The sequence below is a fragment of the Coccinella septempunctata genome, chromosome 4 (genome assembly GCF_907165205.1).
Source record: "Coccinella septempunctata chromosome 4, icCocSept1.1, whole genome shotgun sequence".
NCBI classification, from domain to species: Eukaryota; Metazoa; Arthropoda; class Insecta; order Coleoptera; family Coccinellidae; genus Coccinella; species Coccinella septempunctata.
Window position 1 is genome coordinate 5,498,039 of NC_058192.1, and position 25,618 is coordinate 5,523,656.

The 25,618-nt window shown below is 37.4% G+C and overlaps 1 protein-coding gene across 3 annotated transcripts; it reads right to left on the reverse strand.

Annotated features, from left to right (window-relative positions):
• Positions 1-155: 155 nt before the first annotated feature.
• LOC123310685 (centrosomin-like) lies at positions 156-25,319 on the reverse strand. Of its 3 annotated transcripts, none has more exons than XM_044894286.1 (10): positions 25,091-25,319; positions 13,991-14,046; positions 8,104-8,291; positions 6,966-7,136; positions 6,765-6,911; positions 5,878-6,585; positions 5,514-5,750; positions 3,806-3,874; positions 720-3,603; positions 156-631 (listed from the first exon to the last, which is right to left on the reverse strand). In XM_044894286.1, exons 1-10 carry the CDS (start codon positions 25,159-25,161, stop codon positions 390-392), a joined length of 4,773 nt encoding a protein of 1,590 aa, XP_044750221.1. In that variant the 5' UTR covers positions 25,162-25,319; the 3' UTR covers positions 156-389. The 3 variants fall into 3 exon arrangements, with proteins under 3 accessions (XP_044750221.1, XP_044750219.1, XP_044750220.1); XM_044894284.1 differs by lacking the exon at positions 25,091-25,319 and adding an exon at positions 22,849-23,208; XM_044894285.1 differs by lacking the exons at positions 13,991-14,046; positions 25,091-25,319 and adding an exon at positions 8,805-9,189.
• Positions 25,320-25,618: the final 299 nt, after the last annotated feature.

The window sequence follows — 25,618 nt, forward strand, 5'->3', positions numbered from 1 at the left end:
AATAATCACAACTCAAGTCAAGAAGCTTTAGTGTAAAATGAAACATTCTTCTTAGAGTTCTGAACATACGAAAAGGGTTTTCAACAATAGCGCACTCATAGCCCAAAAGTGGCATGAGAAATAAGAAGGGAAGCATTTGAATGAAACAACCTGGATAAAAAAATCAAAAAAATCTATTTCAACTTTCTTTATATACATACTCTGAAAAATGTACATTATCTTCATTCTGTATCACAATAGTTCCGAAAATAATACCTTCCATCTCCTATCATAAATCTATCAGAATGAGTTAAACTATACTAAAATTTAAGTAGGCGATTAAAATTAGGAAATATCACATTCCAAAAATATGACCTAAAAACAACAGTATCAAACAAAAATACACATATTTATTTTTTATGAAAGTCAGTCTCAGAACCCGAGTCAAGATTGGCTTTAGCTTCGCGTAAAACTTGACTTGTCTTATGTATTTGTCGGCAAATATTTTTTTCAACCAATTTTTTACGTTGGTTAGCTAGCGTAAGCTGTGTCACTGTATCCTCAAGGGCCTTCCGTGTCTTCAATAATTTTTTCTTCAAATTGTTGTTCTCCTGGAACAATTCTAACGATTTCTGATGGCAGGATTTGTTATCTGAAAATTAATAACCAGATGTAGTAAAATATTCATCTCAATTAAACAACAGAAATTATATTGGCAGAAAACTAAAGGTGAAACTTACCACATGTTGACCCTTGTAAGGAATTATTATCTCCATCCAATAAATTGTTCATGGATTCTGCTATCTCGAGGGTTTGCTGTAATGGCCTTGAAACTTGACCTTGTACCACCTCAAGGCTCGAAAACCTCCCCTGATCGCTCTCGATTCCCAAATCCGGGGAAGCATTCGATTCTATTCTCTCTGAATCGAAGGATTTCTGAGGAACAACAATGGAGAAAACGCCCCTGGCCTTAACCTCATCCTCAGAAACGTAACTCTGAGAATTGTTCGAAATTTGTCGACTGTAGGGAGGAACTTGATTGATCGGTACTGATCTGTTGACGTCAACAACTGGCGGTGAGACAGAACGACATTGCTCGTTCAATTCTGACTGAAGTTTCGCCAATCTGTTGTGTAGATCTGCATTGCTGAACTCTAATTCGCTCACTTTCAGCTCTAGCTTCGACCTGTAGCCGTGCAACATAGTTACATCTTTGTCATAAGAGTCTCTCAACGACAACATTTCTTTTTCTATCTCAGCGTACTTTCTTTCGAGTTCTGCCCTCTTTCTACACTCATCTACCAACTCTTTTTTCAATCTATCTTTTTCTTTAACAGCTTCAGCAAATTGAGCTTCAACCCGATTGACTTTCGCCTGCAAACCATTAATCTCTTCTTTCATACTTTTTTCGACCAGTTCACTAAGCTTCGCCGATTTTTTAGAGTCTTCCAATGCTTCCCTCAATACGTTCAATTCCAAATTCAAGGCTTCAATTTCGTTGATTTTCTCCACGATTTCCGACTTCCTCACGTAATTCGTTGTGTAATTTTCAGTTAATTCTGAAATCTTTTTAGTCATCTCATTAATTTGTTCGACGGCCTTTAACTCGGTTTCCCGAATCTTGTCGGTCAAGTGTTTTTCCACATTTTTAACTTCTCTCATCAAATTATCATCGTATTCTTTCTTCAGGTTGACTTCCAAATTTTCCTTCTCTATTGAGAGTTTCGTCAATTTGTTCTCCAGTTGGATGATTTCTTGTCTGGACGTTTCAGTCATATTGGCATATTCGGTCGCCATGTTCACCAACTGGTCCCTCTCAACTTCCATCTTATTTATCTTGTCGCAAAGCTCCTTATTTTTGACGTTATGGGAATCTACCAGTTCTTTTTCGGACTTTTCTAACTGATGGATTTGAAGTGTGAGAGAATCTAGTTTTTCCTCGATTTCAAGCTTCCTTTCGTTTACACGTTCCAATTCAGATTTGGCCGTTTTGAGCTCGTTTTCCAGTTCTCCCGCTTTGACCTGAAGGAATTCATTTTCTTCTTTGAGCGTGTTGGTCGCATCGTTTGCCTCCTGCAGCTCGATATAATTACTTTCTTTCTCCTGAAGTTTGGCCTGCAGATCCTGAACTTGTTTACTCAATTTAGTTATAGTGACCTGACACTCGTTTAAAATGTCTGCACGTTTATAGTCCAACTGAGTCAGACTCTCGTCCGTGGAATCACTGGAATGGATTTCATGAATTCCAGCAATCTTATCTTCCTTGAACAACCCAATTCTTGCCTTTGAAACGTTAACATCTGGTTCCGACCATGCCTCAGATTCCGAATCGTGTTGCTCGCTCCTGAGCGTTATGGAATTTTTCAGCTTGCTCGGCGATATTCTTGGCTTACTGTGAGACAGCCTCAACTCCTTGCCGTTTCTGGATTCGCGTCTGTAACGGTTCAACTCTATGTTCTTCATGTTCAGTTCGCGTTGAAGCATCTGGATTTGATCTTCCAGGCTTTTCACAGTGAAAGATTTTTGTTGGTCTTGATTGTCGTCTTCGACCCTGAATAAATGACTTTGATAGGTGAGGGTAGCTTGGTCCGGCATTATACTGAAGGAATAGCGATTGCTATCGGTTCTGTTGGATATATCGGAACAATTCAACAGGGCGGTTATGTTGGAGAGCTGCATCAGACTCTGTTCTGGATTCATGGACAAACTGATGTTCAACGATTTCGACAGATCCAGGCTATGCTCCACAGCCTCTCTCAGTTTTCTATTCTGGGAAGATCCTAAAAATCCTAGTACAGATTTTTGCTTCATCAGCGAGTCCAAGAATACCGCCAATTCTTCCAGCTGCGTCCTCAAAATATGACAAACTTCGGTGGTTTGCATCCTCAAATCTTCACTTGTTTTCAGATTTTTCCTCAATTTTTCAATTTCAGCTTCTCGTGGTAGTAGATGAGTAGATCCTTCATATATCTGAACGGTACCTTCCAATTCGTTGATTCTCTGTGTTAGAGTTTCCTTCTCAAGCTTCACCTCTTCGAGTTGCTTCTGAATGTTCTTCATTTCATCCAAACTGGAGATTATAATCTCAACTTCCAGTCTATCGTCCGAAATTAATCCTATTTCCCCAATCTTCTCCCTCAATAACTGCAATTGGAGTTTCAAATCAGATATGTCAATTTTCAAGTTTGTATTTTCGATATGTTTCTCTTCGTTCTCATTCCTCAACTCGTTCAAGTTGGTTGACAAGGTCGAAAAACTTTCCTTGAGCTCAATCATTTCCTTCTCCTTGTTCTCCAACAGCTGGGTAAATTTCGTTTGTAATTTCTCAATTTCCCTATTTTTTTGCCATAATTCCTGGTTGACCACAGACTGTAAATCATGAGTCCTCTTTCTAAGTTCTTCATTCAACTTCTCGATTTCTTTGTTCTTCTCTTCGAATAATTTTGAATAAGTATTTTCCGATATTTCCTTCGACTTCTCAGTTCCCGGCGTTTGTGATGACATACTGCTCTCCAAATCAATCAGATCTTTCTCTTTGGCCTGTATGTTATTCTGTAATTCCAGATTGCGAGCTTCGATATATTGGATGTGGATATCTTTCTCCTTCAAAGTCAACTCCAGTATCTGAAAATTCATTGAAATGAATTAAATTCCGACTATTTTCATTCTCGTTTATCGACGTGTGAATTGGCATTGTCAAAATTTGAAAGCTCACTTCAAATTGAAGATGAAAATGAAATTTTGAAAAGACGTTTTTCTTCTTTACAAGTTACGAAAGAAATGTCAAAGTTTATTTAATTATATTTGTAATAAGCGAGAAACGAACCTGTAATTTGTTCTCCAACTCTTGGATCAATGCCTGGTACTCTTTTTCTTCCTTGGAACAATCCACTTTCTAATAAAAATCAAATATTCATTAAGTGTTAACAGAATTTAAAAGAGAACAACGAAAGCGAAGGGATAAGCGCTAAATAAAACCAAATCTAAATCGGCATGCTTTTATTATTTATCAATCACTACAAAACCTACATGTGAGATGAGGATGATACATATTTGTTTTTACCTTGTTAACGTGTTAGGCAATATAAAAATTACAAAAATACGAACAATTACAAACCACACCTTTCCGGGACCTTTATCGAAATTCAAGAACGGATTCTAAGCCACTCATTGAAATATGTCTATTTGTAGTTCAAACCACGACTGGTGCAAATGAATATTGGGGCGTTATAAATAGCGTTTGTAAGTATCCGCGTTATTTATAGCAAATTTCAAGATGGCCCATTTTCATTTGCAAGTCCATTTTGAATAAAAATTCTTGCATGTACAAAAATGTGTGATTTATTTTCTTCCATAACTACAGGGCGTTCGACGCAAGGTGTCCACCATTAATAGAGAACCAAATGAGATTTTTGTTCGAATTTGTTGATCATAATTAATGACGAGGATCAACAAAATATTTACCCTATATTTTATTACATTTTTGGATTATCCGCAAAATTTGTGGAGAATAAAAAAATGTTATGAAATATAGAGTGTCCTATTTGAAATAACAAATTTTGCCTTGACCAGGAAGAGATTATTCAGCAGATCCCAACAATTCATTATGATCCACAATTTTCAGAAAAAAAAAATTAATTCGGTTCTCTAGATAGTTCTAGTGGACAATTGCGTGAAACACCTTGTATGTTTGATAAGAAAAAGTCCACAATTTTTCATTTTTATCACAGAAAATTGCGCATAAGCATGGATCAACTGATCATTCATCTGATGAGTATTGAGTGATTCTCCATTTATACCGGTGGACTGAAATCTCAGTTCTTAAAGGAATGAAATAATTTATAGAAGTGGAAAACCTCCTGAAAGTTGTGGAGTTCTTCAGATAATTTATTAAGAGTCATTTCAATTGAATATTTCATAAATGTTCATGAACGAAGGATGAATCCACAGCGAAATTTCTAATTTACATGTTCATCAGTTAGTACAAATTCCATTCAATTCATTGTTAAAATCACTATACAATATTTCATTTTTATTGACAATTTATTTTAATACAAAGTAGAATGATTCGTCAAAAATGACTATTGGTTTTTAGGATCATGAACTTATAACTGAAGTTACGTGCAGAGAAAAACTTCGACTGTTGCTATATTCTAATTAAGTACTCAGTTAAAATCTGTGTGAAAGTCGAAAAAACGCAAGTCGTGCGAAAAAGCTTGAACCAAAATGAAAATGAGTTGTCCGGCTAATGTTATTGTAACTTCCTATATCATTTCACCGAAAATGGATCAATAAATCACAAGAAGAGTTAAAATTTGCAAAACGACATGAAAATTATCAGCGTCAGAAACGTTCATTACGATTGTATCAATTAATTTCACGAAAACTGATGGATTGCGACGTTTTGAAGCCATCGTGAGCTGAGCTGAACAGAAAGCGCATGCAAAAGAAGCATAAGCAGAACTTTGTCAAGAGCGAAAGTTGCGGTTTGTGCCCACACTAATTTTTTTAATTTTAGACTTAGATTTCTGTACCTCTTGTGTTCTGATGTTGGACTGAGCTCCTTCCGGCTTGGAAACGACCCCTTCAAGTTCCTTCTCGAGCTTCATTATCCTCTCCTTGTGTATTTGATTCTGTTCCTCGGCCGTTTTATGATATTGCATCAGGTTCTTCAGGAGGGCGCAGGCCTTGAGTTCTTGGGCCTTCAGCCGAACGATCTTCTGTTCGGACGCGGATAGCGTGTTCTTCAGCTCTTCTAACTGCTTAAGTAACTGAAAAAAAATTAAATAAATGTCATGTTTAAGACACTCGAGGGAAGAAAATTGGACCATATTCTTCAGGAACTTTTTTGGTGAAAAATGACTGCAGAATCGTCAGATATAACTTGCATGTACCAACCTGTGGTTTGGTCTTGAATGTGAGTGGTGTCAATATCTTGTAGATGAGGTCGAAGTCGAATGTTTTGGTTGCAACTGGTGATTTTGAAGGCGACCTGGAATCTAGTGCATTGCGTAGTGCATTCTCTTGCGGTACTCCTGGAGATGTTGCTGTGTTCGGAACTGAAACATTATCACAGTCAGTATTTGTCGCTATCGACCTGCCGTTTCGGCTTTTCGGCACCAGGAGGTTTTGGTTCTCTTTCAGTTCCTGACCGGTCGCGGCCAGTTTCTTTTGGAGGTCCTGCACGCGCGTCCTCTGCTTCTCCAGGTCCTCCTCCAGCTCCGTAACCCTCATGTCGCTCACGAACTTCGTCCTATCGTATTTCTGCCTCTCCCTCTCGTATTCGACCTTGAGGCCTGCGTATTTCCTCTTCATTTCCGCGATGTGTTCTTCCGATTCCTCGGCCGCCTTGGATTTCTCCAACAGGAGTCTGGACAGTTTCTGGGTTTCCATCCTGAAGTCGTCCCTGGATTTTTCCAGTTCTTTCAGTTGCGCGGATAGCTTGCCGAGGGAATCTGTAGCGGCGCTCAATTCCTTCCTCAGTCCGTTTATGGTCTCGTCTTTCTTTGTCGATTCTTCTTGCAATACCTCGTACTTGGTGTTTATTAAATCTGCTTGGTCTACTATCATCTGTAGCGATGCGCTGTTTTCTTTTTCCTGCACCAGCTGGAAAAAAGCAAAGTTTTCAATCTTCACATACACCAAAGAAAAACGTTCATATTTCAGTATCAGAAGTTAACTAGGGATGTTCTACTCTCTTACAGGTCCGTATGAGAGCATGGAAAAAGTTTTAATGGGTATATATCGAATAATTTCTACGTTTATCGACAAAAATCGATTCTCACCTCATTTTCCAATATAGCTATCCTCTCCTGCAGCATCCTCACCTTGCTGCTAGAATCGGACATCGAACCAATTTTGGACGAAAAGAATAGAGGTTCGGAGTGGTAACTTTTATGCGAAGAATCGTTGTCGTTCTCGTACTTTCCATCCTGAAAACAAAATCGTTTTGAATAGTTCATAAACTCTATTTGGTAGCTTCTTACTTGGACTTGCTGCTTGAGCTCTTCGACTTCTTGCTTGAGGGCCATGATCTCTTCGTTTTTGGCATGAGCGTTCTTCTTGAACTCGTCCTCTTCCAAGTCCATCGCTTTGACCGCCTGACAGAGGAGGTCATGTTTCTCTTGCAGCTCTTTCTTCAGACTTTCGATCTCGACCTGGAAGAGCGGAAAAAACGGTATACATCATCTGCGCACATGTGTACTCTTATATTACGGGTTTCTCGATCAAATATGGCATAGACCTACAAACTACAACAAGGTGATACACCTCGTTGGTTTAGTCTGATAATTTTCCATCTGCCACAAGAAGAAATGAACCTATATTTGAAGCGCGAGTTGCTGAACTTCAAATATTGAAAAAAGTTACGAGAAAAACCTGATTGAATGAAGAAATAGAGAAAACTTTACGTGCAGTGTTCAAAATGCCATGAATTAATCCTAAATTAACCTCATGAGATGAAACGTATCAATGAATTCGAATATTCTTTCATTTTAATCTTGAAACACGAAACTCCGTTATAAACGAATGGATTATGTGTGAGACGTCAAAACTGCCAAATGGACGGAGGAGGAAATATCATCGGCACTTCCTGTGCTGTTTCCAAATGATATTTCCATCAAGACTGGTGGCTGTCTTGGAAACATTCGGAGGGACGCGATAATTCCAGACGCGTGGGCCTTCCAAGAATGCGATTGTGAAATTTAGGTGAGTACGCGTCTATGCTAGACTTCCGCGATCATTCTTTGAATTTTCCGAACGTGCTAAACGGTCCGGTAAATGAGGGTTCGGAGATGCGACCGGATGATAAAAATCTTGGGTTCTGGACCGAAATCCGAAAGTCTCGTTTATTTTTATCACTCGGCAGAAATCATCCATAAAATATGGACGGTAAACCCTACACATCGATTTGTTCCATCGGAGTTTTTATGTCTTCCTGCTCGGGAAATAGGAACAACATAGACTGCTCAACAATTGTTCAATTTACCAGATCTCACTCGTAAAAGATAATTCATTGACATCCATCTAAAGAAAGGAATAATTTGACAGATTCAAGGGACAGAAAAGTAGATATATCGATTAGAATTTTGTTCAAGATTGGTAGGTCAATCAAGTTGTACTCACCATCAATTCAACATTCTTCTTGAGTATATTCTCCTTGTCCAGGTTGAAGTTGGCGCCCATGCGTTCCTCCAAAAAATAGATACGGATTTTCAAATTGAAGTTCTCCTTTTTCAGGGCCGCCAGCTGTTCTTCGAACTCCTTCACCGACCTGCCCCTCATGGGCCCATCCGGGGATCTCATCAGAGAATCTGTAACATGAAACTATGAATGAAGGACAACTATATTTCAAACAAAAATTATTAGCTTCATTTGGATGGCACTAAATCGCATACAATTTCATAATTTTACATTTTCCGGCTTTCTATTTAAGATTTCTGGTTCTATTTCTGGTAACTTGAAGTGTACTCTCTGAATTTTCTTTTTTTTTTAGACGGGAGAATCAATTTAGGTAGTGAGAGGTGTCCTTCAGTATAATATATCTCTCCATTTCTTACATTCCACTACACTGACGAGGAGAAAGTGTTTTTTTACTGGGGTTTTTCCCTAAGCCCAAATACTAGAGGTACTCCGTTAGGCTTCTGCTAAAATCTCTGAAATGGTTTAGAGCTACTAGAAAATGAAGATTGTAGATCGTAGAATTCTCTACAAAAAACGTATCGATGGATGGTTGTCGACAGTTATGAAGGTTCATAAGTACGAAGTGAGTCATTCAAACTATCTAAAAAAAAACCAAAAGAACAAAAACCTAAGAAATACTTCACTGTAAGACCTTCCACCATCGTCGTCGTCTACGGACGATAGCGAGACCATGGAACTCTTCGAATTATAAACCCCCGAATGTCTGTCCATCACGTTGTTTTTGATGACCGCCTTAACGAGATTGGGATCCATATTCTTCCGGGCCGGTCCTATTGAGAATCGCGGGCCCTTCTTCTATTGTTCTCGCGAAGCGATGCATTAACCAAATTTGACAATTATATTATTTTATATGTCGGTTCCGAGATTCGATAATTGCGATCTCCTCCTAGATCTGATGAGTAACTGACTGTGCGATGTTGATTGGTGCAATTTTGGTCCCGATTGACCCGTCTTTGTTTTGGGCACGCCGAATTTATGATGTGTGTCGCCGAAATTGATTCAAGTTTGAACGTGTGACATTTTGATCTTGAAATAGGCGCTTCTTGACGATTGGGAATGGTGACGGATGGGAGAGGCTGTTTTTCTGTGGACAGAGGTCCGTTACCAATAGACGAAATGCATAAATCCCACTTTTACCAATTGAAAAGTTTGATCCAATGAAATTGGGCATGTCTGAGACTCTGACAGACACAAAAATACAGTTCTTGAAACGCAGCTTTTTTATTTTGACTAAGGCCCGGTACTTTCACGTGCGAATAACTAAATTTATTCGATAGATAAGTCTTATTCTAAGGATAAGTAAAAATGCAGTCTTTTCACTTTCAAACAGTGTTATTCATCGAATAAATCTGTCATTGAAACTCGTTAATTAGATTTTATTTGTCATAGATCGAATGTCGGTACGTCATAATAGGTTGAATTTTTTAGATTCTGGATGTATGGTTATTCTTCGTGTGATTTTCACGAAACATTTGCTTTCTAGTTCGAATTATGACAATTTCCACAATGATGTGTCTTATTTTACATTAATCAGTGAAAAGTAGTAAACCGTGTTTTCATAGAATTGTTTTTCGTCAAATAAATAATTTCATCTGAAACATAGACATAGAGACTATATGTCTATGATCTGAAAGCACCGAAATAAGGTATCCTTCAGGAAATTATTTGACAGATACTTATTGATATTGAATACATAGATATTGAATAAAATTTATTCGAAGGTGAAAGTACCGGGCCTATGAATGCAGGAAAATCACTACATTAGCAAGTAGTAACTGCAAGCTACCGATAGTACAGTTTCTAGTCAAAAAATCTGGAATAGTTTGCTTAGCTTCAATTTAAGGGCAAAAAGATCTCTTTTTACTCGACATCGATTCGTCTAACAAATGAGTAGAGTTACAGAGTAGATGATTCGAAATAAATAGCGGACAAGTTATAAATTCCCATTCATTTCTAGCACGTAATCAGCGTGTTTTTCTGCTGCTCGTGTCGTTCAACTTTTTCGTTGTTTTTCACCAAAACAACGAGCTCCCTCTAATGATTGATGCTAACAATTCATTTGATCTGATCCAGAAATAGAGCGCCAGGTATCAGATGTGTGATCCCGAAGGAAGTGAAAATTTTTGTTTGGCGCTAATCCAAGAGCGACTTAGAAGCATCGTCTTCGACGTCGGTTTGAATGGACCAAGAAATTATTGTAGATTGGTAGGTAATCTTTGGTCTTTGCCTAGTCTGGCAAATTCTTCGTCTTTTCGTCATCATAAGCCTTACCTTGAATCCATCAGAAACATTCAAAAACTGATTTTGAGGGATTCGAATGTTATTTTCTTTAATTATAGATAATTTTATTACTAACATTTTGCCCTTCACGTACCAAAAGTACATATTTGATACATTGAGCAAAACGATAAAGTTTGTTTTTGTTCGCTTTCAATCACCCCACCAAGACTTCATTCAGAGTCTTCGCGGTCGAGAAATTTCCACCTAAACTCAATAAAACAGACGCCATATTTTACAAAGCACACGTTATACCCGCGCATAATTTTATTTACAACGTCTAGAAATGAGTCGTAAAATCCCGAGCTGGCAATGGTCCATCCTGGAATTTTTCCCGATCCGAAATAACACGAAAATATGTTGTGCTCAATTTTTCGATACGATCCAGGGGGCCCCATTTAAACTAAATTGCCAAAGCTCTCCGATCCGCTAATCGTCCATTGAGAAAAGATCGACTTGTGAAACGCAACGTCGACCTTGGACAACGACGTTTATTATCGCACGAAAAGAAAAACGATCCCCGACAGATTTCGCTCAGCGTTTACGTCACTCTCGAGGTGGCTCGCCAAAATATCCGATACGAGCACGTCGGGAATTCGAATCGTCGAAAAATCTGGAACGGCTTTGAGAAAATCTACGCGAGGATCAATTGATGGATTTCTGCAGTTCTGCGAATGAGGAAATTCTTTTTCTTCGGCGCTTTTTTGGCCATCCCACATACCAGGGTGTGTAAAGAGAGACAGAATGAAAGAAATTGGAGAGGGTTGATGGGAAAGAGTAAAGATGTAATGGTCGAGAGTTTATGACAGGGATTGTTGCCACGGTATATTAGAGAGACTGATGGCAGAGACTGTAGAGAGCTGAAGGTATAGAGGAAGATTGGAGGGAGGGTTAGTAGGTAAGTGTGTGAGTGTATGACAGGAGAAATGGGAGAATAGATTAGAGAGAGTGATGGTAGAGATGGAAGTAGAGAGAGATTGGGATAAGGATTAGTAGATAAGTGATAATGGTGTAGAGTATGTAAGAGTGTATGACAGGAGAAATGGGAGAATATATTAGAGAGAGTGATAGTACAGAGATGGAAGTGTAGATATATTGGGAGGAAGATTTGTAGATAAGTGATAGTGGTGGAGTGTATGAGCGTATGACAGGAGAAATGGGAGAATATATCAGAGAGAGTGATGGTCAGGAGATGGAAGTATAGAGAGATTGGGAGGAAGAATTATATCTAAGTGATAATGGTGGAGTGTAAGAGTGTATGACAGGAGAAATGGGAGAATATATTAGAGAGAGTGAAAGTACAGAGATGGAAGTGTAGATATATTGGGAGGAAGATTTGTAGATAAGTGATAGTGGTGGAGTGTATGAGCGTATGACAGGAGAAATGGGAGAATATATCAGAGAGAGTGATGGTCAGGAGATGGAAGTATAGAGAGATTGTGAGGAAGAATTGTATCTAAGTGATAATGGTGGAGTGTAAGAGTGTATGACAGGAGAAATGGGAGAATAGATTAGAGAGAGTGATGGTAGAGAGAGATTGGGACGAGGTAAGTGATAGTGCTGGAGTATGAGAGAGTATGACAGGAGAAATGGGAGAATAGATTAGATAGAGTGATGGTAGAGAGATGGAAGTAGAGAGAGATTGGGATGAGGTAAATGATAGCTGGAGTATAAGAGAGTATGACAGGAGAAATGGAAGAATATACTAGAGAGATTGATGGTGGAGAGACAAAAGTAGAGAGAGATTGGGAGGAAGATTAGTAGGTAAGTGATAGTTGTGGAGTGTAAGAGTGTATGACAGGAGAAATGGGAGAATATATTAGAGAGAGTGATAGTACAGAGATGGAAGTATAGAGAGATTGGGAGGAAGAATTGTATCTAAGTGATAGTGGTGGAGTGTAAGAGTGTATGACAGGAGAAATGGGAGAATAGATTAGAGAGAGTGATGGTAGAGAGATGGAAGTAGAGAGAGATTGGGAGGAGGTAAGTGATATTGCTGGAGTACAAGAGAGTATGACAGGAGAAATGGGAGAATATACAAGAGAGATTGATGGTGGATAGACAAAGTAGAGAGAGAGTGGGAGGAAGATTAGTAGGTAAGTGATAGTTGTGGAGTGTACGACAAGGGAAATAGCTGATTTGATTGGAGAGAGTGATGGTAGAGAGACTAAAGTAGAGAGAGAGATTGGGAGGAGTAGTAGTAGGTAAGTGATAGTGATGATAAGATGGTATGGAGGGGAAAGTAGAGAGGGATTGATTTGGGGAGGGAAAGTAGTTAAGTGATAGTGATGGAGTATGGGAGTGTATGACAGGGGAAATGGGAGATTAGATTAGAGAGAGTGATGGTAGAGAGACAAAAAGTGGTTGATAACGATAGAAAGAAGAGGCAAATAATGTTGGTATTCTTCTAAATTGAAGGCTGGAGAGTCTCAACATAAAAAGCCAGAGCATGAATAGGATTCAACGAACACATAACCTTCTAAAAAAATCTTTCATGTTGTTGAGTGAGTTAATCGAAGAAGTATCACTCCTTTCTCGTAATGTTCAATAATTTTCCTTCAATATTCAGTTTCAATATTCCCCAATTTACTTTGGTGATAATTTGGATGTACAGAAGCAACGAAACACATATGATTTTTCCAAATCCGCTGAGAATATCCAGTTCATCGGATCGGAACGCCAGAGTACTATCACAAGCTGAAGGCCCATTCGTCACTTGACAAAACCGACCTGGCTTACGTACAAGCATCACCATGTAGCTTCCCTTTGTGCTCTTTCTAAACGCCACATCAACGTTCCAACTCAATTAAGACATCCTTTGATGTCTTGGAAGAACAAAATCCCCCTCCCTGTGCCCTCGTTCGACCACTTTGCCCCAAGTTGCTCGACCTTTAATTGTCGCAACGTAAAAATAGCGGTCTTACTCAGCTTATTCTCGTGTGGTGTAGTAGTATCGAAAGGATTACGCAACCGTGTTGGATCACCGATTTTTGAGTCTAGACCACGAAGCGCCGCTTGTGCGTTATTTGTTGTGAATAAACGAATAAGCTATCCAGGGGATAGAAATAGGATAGGCCGATTGGTCTGATCGCCGATCCAGATGTTACAGCTGGGGTCACAGGTTGTTGTATGCACAGATTGCCTCGAAAAATTGAGCGATAAATAATGGGGAAAGATAAATTGGTGTAGCATCGTATGTAAATGTTTATCGAGAATATTACGGTATTGGTTGATGAGGATTGAAAGAACGATTTGTTTACAAATAATCTGGTATATGTGCCGAAAGGAATATTACCGATCAATAAGAGTTCGTTCATCCTAGTTATCTTTCATCGTCCAACATACTCTGTGACATTAGAAAAACCTAGTATCCACAGGAGATTTCTCTGTTGATGATAGCAGACCATGTGGTGTCCTTTCGAGAGGCATCAAATGGACGTATTGCCGTTTTCCGCGAGTCAATAATATCAATTAGGTCCAATTCAACGGGCCGAGAATAGAAATCTTAACCTTAAGCGTTAAATTCACTCACTTGAAAACGTGAAGTCTGGACATGTCGAGACCTCGTTCAATTGGCTGGGGCTCGTCCTGCAACAGAGAAGGAAAAAAAATGAGAACATCAATAAACAAAGCAACGGGCCTAATTAGTTATATCCGTGCGTAATATATTCGCACTAATTCAGTCAGGAGCGAGAAATGGTTATTTCTGCGGCTAATTCTGCGACCGCACCAACAGACAGCTGCACAGATGCTGAGACAAAAGTAGAAAAAAAATTGTGGCGTTTTTCTAGAAGAGATATACATTTGACGTAAATTAGGTAAGGATGAGGTTTCCAAGAGAATAATAGCCGTAAAATGCAAGTAGGATACTATACTTTACCATGATTGCAGAGAGATTATTTCTGTGACCCTTAAGTTTGATAGACCATTGAATAATGGCTCAATCACAAGCGTTAATAAATGTTTGACAGACAATCAGTGAATTGCGCAAAAATATAGGTGATTTATTATGATCACTTCGTGACATGACAAAGAACTTTATTTCCAAGTACGACTTCCTCAACTCACTTTGACGCATTGTGGTCCAGTAAAAAATGGGTCCACCACCAAAATTAGTTAGCATGGCAGCTCTATGAGATATCATAAAACTGCCATGTCAAAAATCTGGACTTTCATTACCATCTATGCGATAAGCTGTTAACAATTCGATCGTAAAGTAAACATCGATAGAAAGAAGGGTCGAATGTCAAGCAGAAAGACTGATTTATACAACAACAATTGAAACTACTGCTACACATTCCTTTTTCTTCCATAATAAAATGATTCATTTCAGTGTTCATCAACTGGTCGAGAAGATACATGAATCCATTTGTTGAATATTCGGTCTACGTAAAGGCTGTTCCATAAACGAATGTAAATATTGACTGAAAAATCGTAAGATATCGATTGGGTTATCTAAAGCACCGGAAAACACACACCACTATCGCTTATAGTGAGAAACTATCGAAGCATTTTGAATTCTACGAAACTCTTTACCGTTTTCAAGCGACAAATTCTACCTCTGTAGTTCAAAATTAGGCTTATGATGGAACTCTAACCCAAACAAATTAATGAAGCACTGACGTGAAGTCAGGAGCTTCTGCGCGCTGCTTCGAATCCATAACAAGGGCGATACACCATCCAGGTACTCATCTCGCTCAAGGCTGCTTGGCTCCGAAAAAAATTCTTTTTTCCAAATAATTCTCAAAACTACATTATGGTTTATCAAAGCAAATCGAAAAGGTGGATTCCATAAAAGAACAAAGAATCGCCGGGGTAGTTTAGCCCATAAACGATTTCACCAAGAATTCGAAAATATGGGCAACATTTAAACAAAGTCATAAGATAGTAGTGATGATCCTCGGGAGAAATTTCCGAGATGAAAAACCGAGGGCTGCGTGCACGGGAAGTGGCATCACGTCAAGTCTGGGGCGTTTCGATGCTAAAAATAGAGGTCTAGAGGGGAACGTTCTTCGCTTATTATTATTATTGCTTCCTCCTGTCGTTTGTTTGATTGTGTATGTCACCTGCATGCAGACGTTGGATCATCCGCTTTGACGTACTCCAATAAACGGTCCAGATTCCGATGATTGACAGAGTCCGAATCTGTTTTGGATTCGGCATGCGAATTCTGGTATTGTGTAAATAATCAAAAAAAATAAGAATTACTCAGAGGCGGATTATCATGAGGCAAAGTAGGCAAGTGCTCAGGGACGCGTAAAAAATCATGAAATTAAATATTTGTATAACTGCATTGGTGGGTTGTATAAAAAGAGTAAAAAATTATACTCCACATCGAATCAAAGCTATTGGTATCTCTACAGGGCGTATACTAAAGATGCGGAAAAAATGAGAGAGCTTATTCCTAGCTCGAAACGTTAACATTTCGTGAAGAATAAGTTTTTCAAATATGCTGCCTCAAAAATGAGAACTTTTGTCAGGTTTCCCTTGGAAAAATTATAAGGGCAAGAAATATGTCCTCGAAATTTTCGATATATGAAAAGTACTTTATTATTCTGAACAGAAAAATAGAGTCTTCCGCCTAGTGTTTGAAGAAATTGAAAAATGCGTCAGTGTTTTCTATCTTTTCAGGACCTTTTGCTTGAAAACAGTTTGGATGAGACATTTCAGAGAACTAGAGCAGGGACCAGTTGCACCAAACCACTACGCAACATTCTACTCTGAATTTTGTCAAATTTGAATTGAGCGGAAATTTAATTTGAAGGGTTTCATCCTTTTTTTTTTCAACTTATTTTTGGTGCAACGTACTTTATTTGAGAATCAAAAACTGCAAAGTGAAATTTTGCAGAGTAGTTTAGTGCATCAGGTCCCAAGTGAACCCTTTTTCTTTTGGTAAACACTCCAAGTTTTCGGAGAACTAGGTTTTCAGCAGCAAATTTCTATCATAGGAGAAGTTTTGAAGTTTTAATAGTTTTGAGCGGTAGTAACTCCCTGAATAACCGCTCAAACCAACAGTAGATGACCTATTGCCGAATTCAGACAGAGCACTGTAGTGGAACCTTTAAAAATAACACTAAAACTACCATAAAAACAACTAACGACGAAGTATTTCTTGAGCGCAGTTTCTGTGGAGAGAAATACCTAGCCATTGGCAGCCTACAAAATGCTTTGGACGAAAAACTGAATGGCGAGAGAGAGGGAGAGAAAACAGCTCTGATGGGGGGCAAAATATGTAGATCTTTAGGTCGCAGTGCAACGCAACCCTTGAAAATCTACAATATACACTTCGGTGTTAAGAAGTGAGAGCTGACAAACTGAGGACAGTTTAGGGTAAGTCCAAAACTTCCGATCTGACGATAAAAACAGTTCGCATTATAATTGGCCCGTCATACTCTACAGGGAGTTCCGAAATCAAACCCACTTGATATTAAGTCCTAGGCTAGGGTTTGACCATGAAGTTTCAATCCAGCGCGGTATGTTAGAAAACACAATCCATCTCCTTTCTCGATAATACAAAACGTAAACCGTTATAAATGCAAAAATGCGCCTCCATATTCCCGACTGTGTGTAGGTAAATGCGAGTTATATGGTAATACAAAGCCGTTCAATGAACAAATCGACGAGTGAAGATTGTACACAATCAATTTACGTCAATCAAATTTTCATCCATGGCTAATAACGAGGAACCGGGGAAGAGATCGCTAACTAAACGGTAATTATCCGGTATTTTGAGAGTTTCGAAGAGGGGAACTTGACCCCTGGAACACCCGTAAACGCGAGAATTGTAATGTATGGAAAAAATTCGACTAGAGTCCACTGGTCCCGCATTGAAAATTGAAATTACTGTGTTAGTGCCGTGAAAACGGCATAATAGAGCATAATGTTCCACTTATCTCTCATTATACTTACGGCTGCTACATGAAGCGGTTTCGACATTGAAAAAGGGCAACAGTTCATTAAATTAAAGCTCACTGAATCACTAATCGCAGGAACTAAATGTTGAACGGGATATTCGGGCTATATGTATGAGATATGAATATGTATAATCAAACGTAACGCAATAATCAACATCCAGAGATATGCAGTGAAATATACAAGGTGTAAACGAATATTAGTTATTGATTTTTAGAGCCGTATGGTACAGGAAAACTCGACAAACAGCTGATATCACTTTTTGTTGAAAATTTCGAAAAAATTGGTCATCTTTGCAGAGCCAATAATACTCTGAGCAAAATTCTGCTTGCATATTCGTGATCTACGCCCTCGATTTGGTAAATGGTTCAATTTTGGTAACAATCGGGAAAATTGACTTTTTTTCAAATTTTCCATACATATGCATGGAAAAAATTGCGATTTTTTTGAAAAATATTTTCGGTCTCTGATCGAAACCAAATTTATACTGTTGACTGATTCGAGGGCGAAGATAACGAATATGCAAACAGATATTTTTTTAAAAATTTATTTTTCAAGTTATGGTCGATAAAAAATCGGAAAATTAGGACCTTCGCGAAAAAAATCATAAAATCTGAACTGTTCGCGGTAGGTGAATGAAAGTTGGACTTTCCTATTCGCAAAGGATCAATATATCAGCAAAAAAATTAGCATATGGCCAGTGCTTCTTTTCTAGCTGCTACAGCTCTTCAAATTTTACCAATTTTTCGGAAATTTTTCACAAAAGTTGATTTATTCCCCAAAATACTTATCCTAGAAAAAAATCTGATTGCATATTCGTAATCTACGACATCGAATCGATATAAAAAATTACCCGGGTCGATATAGCTCGAAAATAATTTTTTTCGGAATAATTTCATACCCACTTCTCCAACGAAAATAAAAAAAATTATTCTTCTTGCTATATGGACCCGGGTCATTTTTTTGACTAATTCGAGGTCGTAGATTACGACTATGCAATGAGATTTTTTCCACGATCAGTATTTTGGGAAATAAATCACTTTTTCTGAAAAATTTCGAAAAAATTGCTCAACTTTGAAGAACTGTAGCACCCAAGGAAAATACTCTGGACATATACAGATTTTTTTAGTGATAGATTGATCCTTTGCGAATGGAAAGGTCCAATCTTTATTCACCTACCGCGAACAATTTAGGTTTTATGATTTTTTCGCGAAGGTCCAAAATTTGTATTTTCCATCGATCATAACTTGAAAAATAACCCTTTCAGCAAAATTCTTTTTGCATATTCATTATCTACGCCCTCGAATCAGTCAACAGTATGAATTTGGTTTCGATCGGAGCACAAAAATATTTTTCAAAAAATCGCAATTTTTTCCATACTATGTATGGAAAATTTGAAAAAAATTCAATTTTCCCGATCGCAACCAAAATTGAGCCATTTATCATATCAAGGGCGTAGATCACGATTATGCAAACAGAATTTTACTGAAAGGATTATTTTTAAAGTTATGGTAGATGGAAAATTCGAAAATTTGGACCTTAGCGGAAAAAATCCTTTTTTATGGCTGCTATAGCTGATAAATCGATCATACGCTACTCAATGCGCTACTGTTTCAGATGTCTCTGACTCGTTGCTATGTAGGCTACACTTATGACGATATAACTTCATTTTCAAATGTAAATAAGCAATTGAAGCAATCTATTTCGTCGTGAACTTTTATGGCGAGGAATGGTATGAATATGTCACGCCTTAAATTGGTTGTTTTATCGTAGGATGCGCTGAATATGTGGTAATTGTAAAGAATATGATATCGACCGTAGACGTTACCAGTTGACACTGAAGTTGAACCGATTTATCAATTGAGATATCAATTTGACATATCGATATAACGTGCGTTCAAAAAAATTCGTCGTCAAGTAGGCTATGGAATTTCAAACCTCGATATTGCGTATCTAAACGTAGTTCTTAGCTTGTGCTCTATTATTATTACAGGTTAGCTGTCAAGTTAGCGTTTTGGATTGTTGTTAAATTAAAATTACCAAATAATAAAGATGGTTTTTACCGACGTACAAAAAGCATTCATTATTGAATCCTACTTCAGAAATGGGGAGAAAATAGAAGGCGAGTGGAAATATTCTGTTGAGAAATGTCTCAGCGACTTCAGGATCGAGTATCCCAACGTTGCTGTAGATTACCAATCTTTCCAGAGTACTGTTTCGCGATGTGTGAGCGTTTTTCGTGAAACAGGTAGCGTTCAAAGAAAAAAAGGAAGTGGTCGACCAAAGAAGAGAACACCCGAGTTAATCGAAAATGTTGAGAATGTGATGACAGAAGCTCCACAAACCTCTGTTCGGGTTTTATCTCAACTAGCTGGACTCTCTGTTGGTACATGTCACAAAATTTTGAAAGAAGACATCAATTTGTATCCTTATAGATTGACATGTTATCAGAAGATTGAAGAAGTTGATTACCCTCGTAGAATGGCCTTCTGTCAGTGGTTTCTAAACGAATTCATCGATAACCTGAATAAAGTTTTCTTCTCCGTCGAAGCCTGGTTTCATCTTTCTGGATATGTCAACTCCCAAAATATGAGAATGTGGAGCAGTCAAAAACCGGAAAATTTTTACATTGAGACACCACTTCATTCTCAGAAAATTGGAGTTTGGTGTGCTATCAGTCAGAGAAGAATTGTTGGACCTATTTTCTTTGACGGAACTTTAACAGCAGAACGCTATAAAGAGGATATTATCATGCCTTTTATAGCTGAATTAAATTTCGAAGAATGGTCAAATAGTTATTTTCAACAAGATGGAGCCAGAGCACACACAGCTGTAGAAACATTGGCTACACTAAGGAATATTTTTCAGGATCGACTGATTAGCCTCAATACTGAAAATGAATTTCCTCCAAGATCGTGTGATCTTACACCATGTGATTTCTTCTTATGGCCTCATTTGAAGAATTCTATCTTCCAATCACCTATTTCTAATCTGGACGAACTCAAGACTAGGATCATTGAAAAAATTCATCTAATTAACGATGATCCTTTTATATTGAATAATGTCTTTGAATCTCTCAAAAGAAGATGTGAGAAGTGTTTGGAGCAAAGAGGAGGACATTTCCAACAGCTACTTTAATTATATAGAACTCTTGAACGTGAAACTCATTGTAATGAAAATCCTATAATTCAGTTTCTTCAGTTATGGCAGAGACTGCCTCTGGTTATGGATTTTCACTGTCAGCGTCAATTCAATATTTTATTCATTGAGAAATAAACATATTCTGAGGTTCTTAGTGTGATTTATTTCTATTACCTACTGTTATAGGTACAACCTTTTCACATAATTGTAAGTACAAAAACCATAATACTCGATTCGTTCAAGATTCATGTCTTTGACTTATGAACTCAGGTTAATTTTTCCAATCGCCTCAGATTATTTGGATTCTTGTAATCTAATTCAATGAAAAAATGCTAATAAATCATTATTGAATGTGCAAGTAATTTTTTCTGAGAAATTGCCTTTTCATACAAAATTACGATAAATAGGTTAATGTCATCAATGTTTACATTTGGCTGTGATGACTGATGAGTGTGATGTAAGAAAAGAATTACGTTCAGTCACAGAAAATCAACCTACTAAATTCCATAGCCTACTTGACGACGAATTTTTTTGAACGCACGTTAGAAGAGAAATTGAGATGACACTGAGACGGTGTATTTCAATTTTCATTGCATGAGAGTTTTGTTGATTATCGAAATGAAAGTTTCCAAATGATCTGTCATGGTGAATAAATTAGGTACACAGTGACATTAAAGGAAAAAAAATACTCCATTAAATTTTTTGACGACATAATTCGCTATTTTTTTTTTGTGAGAACACTCAGACATTATGTTTTCTAGATTTTTTGTGGATTCTTTTCAACTGGGTGAGGTAAAGATCAATAAAACGAATGGTTATCGGGTATTCGACATGAAAAGTGATAAAATGAATCAATTATTGGTGCTCTAAACATCTCAGTATATAATAATATTTACTGTCTGACACTATCGAACAATTATGCCAAAGCTCAGTAATATACCTTAGTCATTAATTAAATACATTCAAAATGACGGCAAATACGTTCCTCGAAGGCGAAATATCTAGATTCATTAGAGGATTATTCGAAAAACTGAATTCGAATAAAAGCGAATCATTTTTAATTTTTCGTTGGAATGGCAAACAATGAATTTTATTTTTTTCTAAACATCCCCATGAATTCCAAAGATAAAAAATGCGCATTCAAGCGAAACTACTAAAAATGCAATGACAAATATGATGAAGTCGACACATATCTTTCGAATATCACATTTCCAAGCAACTATGTAAGTTTCTAAACAAAGTCAGCCTGTGCTGCTTCAGGTTTCGTCAGTTTCTGATGTAATTAACAACAATCTTCAACCTGGGTCTTCAAGAAATTCATTCTTTCTGAATTACTGAAGTAATTCGCTTTAAATTTCATTAAATTGAATTTAATCGAACTCTATTACTCTACTATCGAATAATCGAATTCCGAACAATATTTAAAACCGAACTCATTCCAGGAAAATAATGATCATATATTTTCCTTTCGAGCAGTATAGTATGGAATTCAATTTGGAATAGTTTAATTCCGAACGCGATGAAAATTAGGCTGTATTGTTACGTCAAGGATAAAGAATACAAATTCCTTCCTATCGAAATGAGATCCATGATGCAAGTCACCACAAATTAATTCACTTTGAGAAAAGGAATGACTTTTTTTCAGAACGCCCACCCTTTACCCTTTTCCCGCAAATTTGTCTTGGAAACAACCCAAACAGCGAAAATTTAAAGATGGTAGATCTCTTCATCATTGAGAAATAAATTTTTGATAGCTTGATTCATTTTGAGCATATGAGGTCTCTTGGAATCTCTTGAAAGGGGCGTTTTTCGCGAAAAAAATTATCAACAGGTGCGTAGCGTAAGTCGTATAAGTTCCAATATTGTCCGAACTTAAATTTACCTACTAGGAGGATATGATGCTGACATCACAAGGGAACACCACCAAATTTTTTTATTGCCTCCTATACCTACTCAAGTAAGTTCAACTTTACCCGAACGAGTTTATTTTTCGTTAAACCCCTTAATTTTTGTCATTTCCTCAATCAGAAAGGGTGGATCGGAGTTTTTTGGCTGAAAACGAAGACTGAGAATTTCCAGATGTTATATTTTTTTCTAAAGCTATTTAGAGCAGAAACAAAAAATTGATTATCCGAAAGAATACTTCCGAAAATAATAAACAAACGTATAAAATTCGCTGCGTTGCAAATATACCGAAGTAAAAAATAAGCGTTTAATTTACAAGGTATCCCAATGCCTTCATAATTTTCCTACTTCGACTAGATTAAAATCGATACAGCCTCAAGATCCTGAAAGTTCACTTCTCAGTCGAAAATCTGCCAACTTCGCAACACTCACTTGAACGGGATGATGGGCGACCTTATTGGCGATTTCCTACCCTCTACCGGGCTCTTTGGAGGGCTGACGTAGTTCGTGAAACCGAAATATGACATTTTAACACGTCCCCCCTTTATACGGGCACAATATTATGGTCTTTAGCACTGGTAAACGCGGGTTATAAAAAAGAACGGGAATAAACGGAATCCTACCGACACAAATTTGCAGTTTTTCCTGCGGGTTTCCATTTACGATAACGCGATATAAACACTCGGACACGTACTTATAAAAATCAACAATTTTCCGACGGGAAACATCGAACGCGAGTCTGATACAACGGGGACGCGCGGGATTCTGGAACGAGTAGCAAATAGAGATTTGTTAAAGGGACCAGGATGCGCGTCGAACGCGTTTCTCAACAGGATGAACAGCGATTTATGGATGAGAATACGGTTACCGAACGATTCTTGAGGTTGAGTATTTTTCCGATCCTTGAGACCGAGCTGTAGCTGTGAAAAATTATACAAAAAAACCGAGAGACCAAGCATATTCTTTCCAGTCCTTGTGAGGGAACAAAACCGCTGTGTGAAATTTCTTCAACAAAAAATATTCGAAAAAATGACTCCGTATTTCAGAAATTTCTTTGAAAAATATTTAAGCAATCCTTTCGAAGGCAATGGAACTTCAAAACCCACAAAATATCCTTCGAGGAACCGTATAGCTGCATTTTCCACGAAAAACCCTCTAATATGGACCAGACATTTTCCAAAAATTCATATTTTTCACGAATTTGAAGCTCAACGAACAATGTTTCAGGAAATTATTCATCATAACATGTAGTTCAACTATGCTGGAGAAAAGTCAAATTTTTCTCTAGCGAATTCTGACGTTATTTGGGAAAGCTAATTTCAAGAGGCTTCTGACATAGTTTGCCCTCGAATTTGAATTTCCTCGACACAAACAAAATAATCCAATCAAAGATCATCAGTTACCGAATTCGTAAAAACCTCCTAGCACGCTTTTGGGGACAACAGACAACCAACTAGATGTACTTCAGAATAATTCTACAGCAAAAGTAGTGTAATTTCATAACACTTAATATATTTCTACATTCACCCACCTAATGATTTATGAGTCTTACATTCTTAGTAAAACTACCTCTAGATGCTATTGTAACACTGAAACTTTGTATTGTAATTCAGCCCTCCGAAGTAATTACCCCTTTCACTGTATCTGTCCCTCTGTAGGGACATCGGTTTTCAGACAATCATATACATTGTATACGCATTTGCCCCTCTGGATGAATAGTTAATAAATAGAAAACAAGAGGGAGGTCAGATTTTTCAATAGAATACACTTATATCCGCAAGTCTCGCTAAATATAAACAGGGGAATAATTTTCCACTTGGGTGCAGAGAAAGGGTTGAGGACTACGTCTATTCAAATTTGTGAATATTTTGTATTCTCTCAAATACTGCAATGTTTCTTGAAAAGAGAATCAACAGGTATCTGACGGGCATTCGTAAAACCAAATAAATACTTAAGTAAAGAATAAACAAACAACTCCTTCAAACAAATCAACAGTAATCTTGTTATACTATGAAATCCCGAAGATACTATTGAAAGTAGACCATTCTGGTGCTACTGCTGCTCTTCCTATTGAATTTCAGTAGGACTACACCGAGAGTGGATCTTCATCAATCAATATCTAACAAAACCTACTGGCAGATTGGAAATTAGGACAGGGGTTCATTCCGACTTCCTTTCGGAGCATATCAGAGCTTCTGAGAGTGCCACAATTTACTCATTATATACAGGGTACATCAATGAGATCTGGTAACTATAAAAATTGTATTTATATTCGATTCTTCCCCTTCACCTAACATCACTGTGGTAGGATTTCATTTTTATATCAAAAATTACTTTTCATCTCTGAATATTTCTTCTTCATTCGAAAAGGGTGCTGGCTTTAGGGTAAGGCTCTAAAACATATGTAGGATTCCTCACTCAGATTATATTAATCGCAATGAAAATGTACGCTCATGTTTATCCATTCAAATGTAATGCATAGTTAAAGATTAACGTGGACTTCTAGTATGTTGTATATGTGTATACCATGATACACATTCGTCATACTCGATCCGTATTATAGTATGCCAGAATAAGCCACATGAAATACATAAAGAAAAAATCACAAACCAACTACAACATAGCAATTTCAAACAATGAGGATTCACAAGATTTGGTAAATGCAGTTACTTACGTTTCGTCCAACTGAACTTTGGAAAGATCTGTATTGATTTGTTTTATATTGTTGCTGTCGCTGTCCGCCATAGTCCCTTTTTCAAAAAACACGACACATTAAAAAAACCTCGAAAAGTTGAATTACCTCATCAATAAAGTAATTTTCATTCAAATAAATAACAACCGTTTCAAAGACGTTACCACCTGATATGAATATTTGACGTTTACGACATTTGAATTCTTGATTATGTTTTCATTGGTCGACTCGCTCGTTACCTAGCAAATAACTAATACCAACCAAAGAGTCTATAATCTTTGATACCAACAAAAGAAAAAAAAATATTTTAAGAAATCTCAATCTCAATAGTCTCCGATTCACTATTCAACTATCAGCATTGTTTTACTCAAAATATTATTCAGTAATTATTAATGTTACTTTTTTAAGAATATTTAAAGTCTATTATCGAATTGGCATTTAAAGTTCTTCTTCCAGACACCTGGCGGCGAAATATAATAACGTGACAAGTAGGTTTATGCTGTTTTGCAT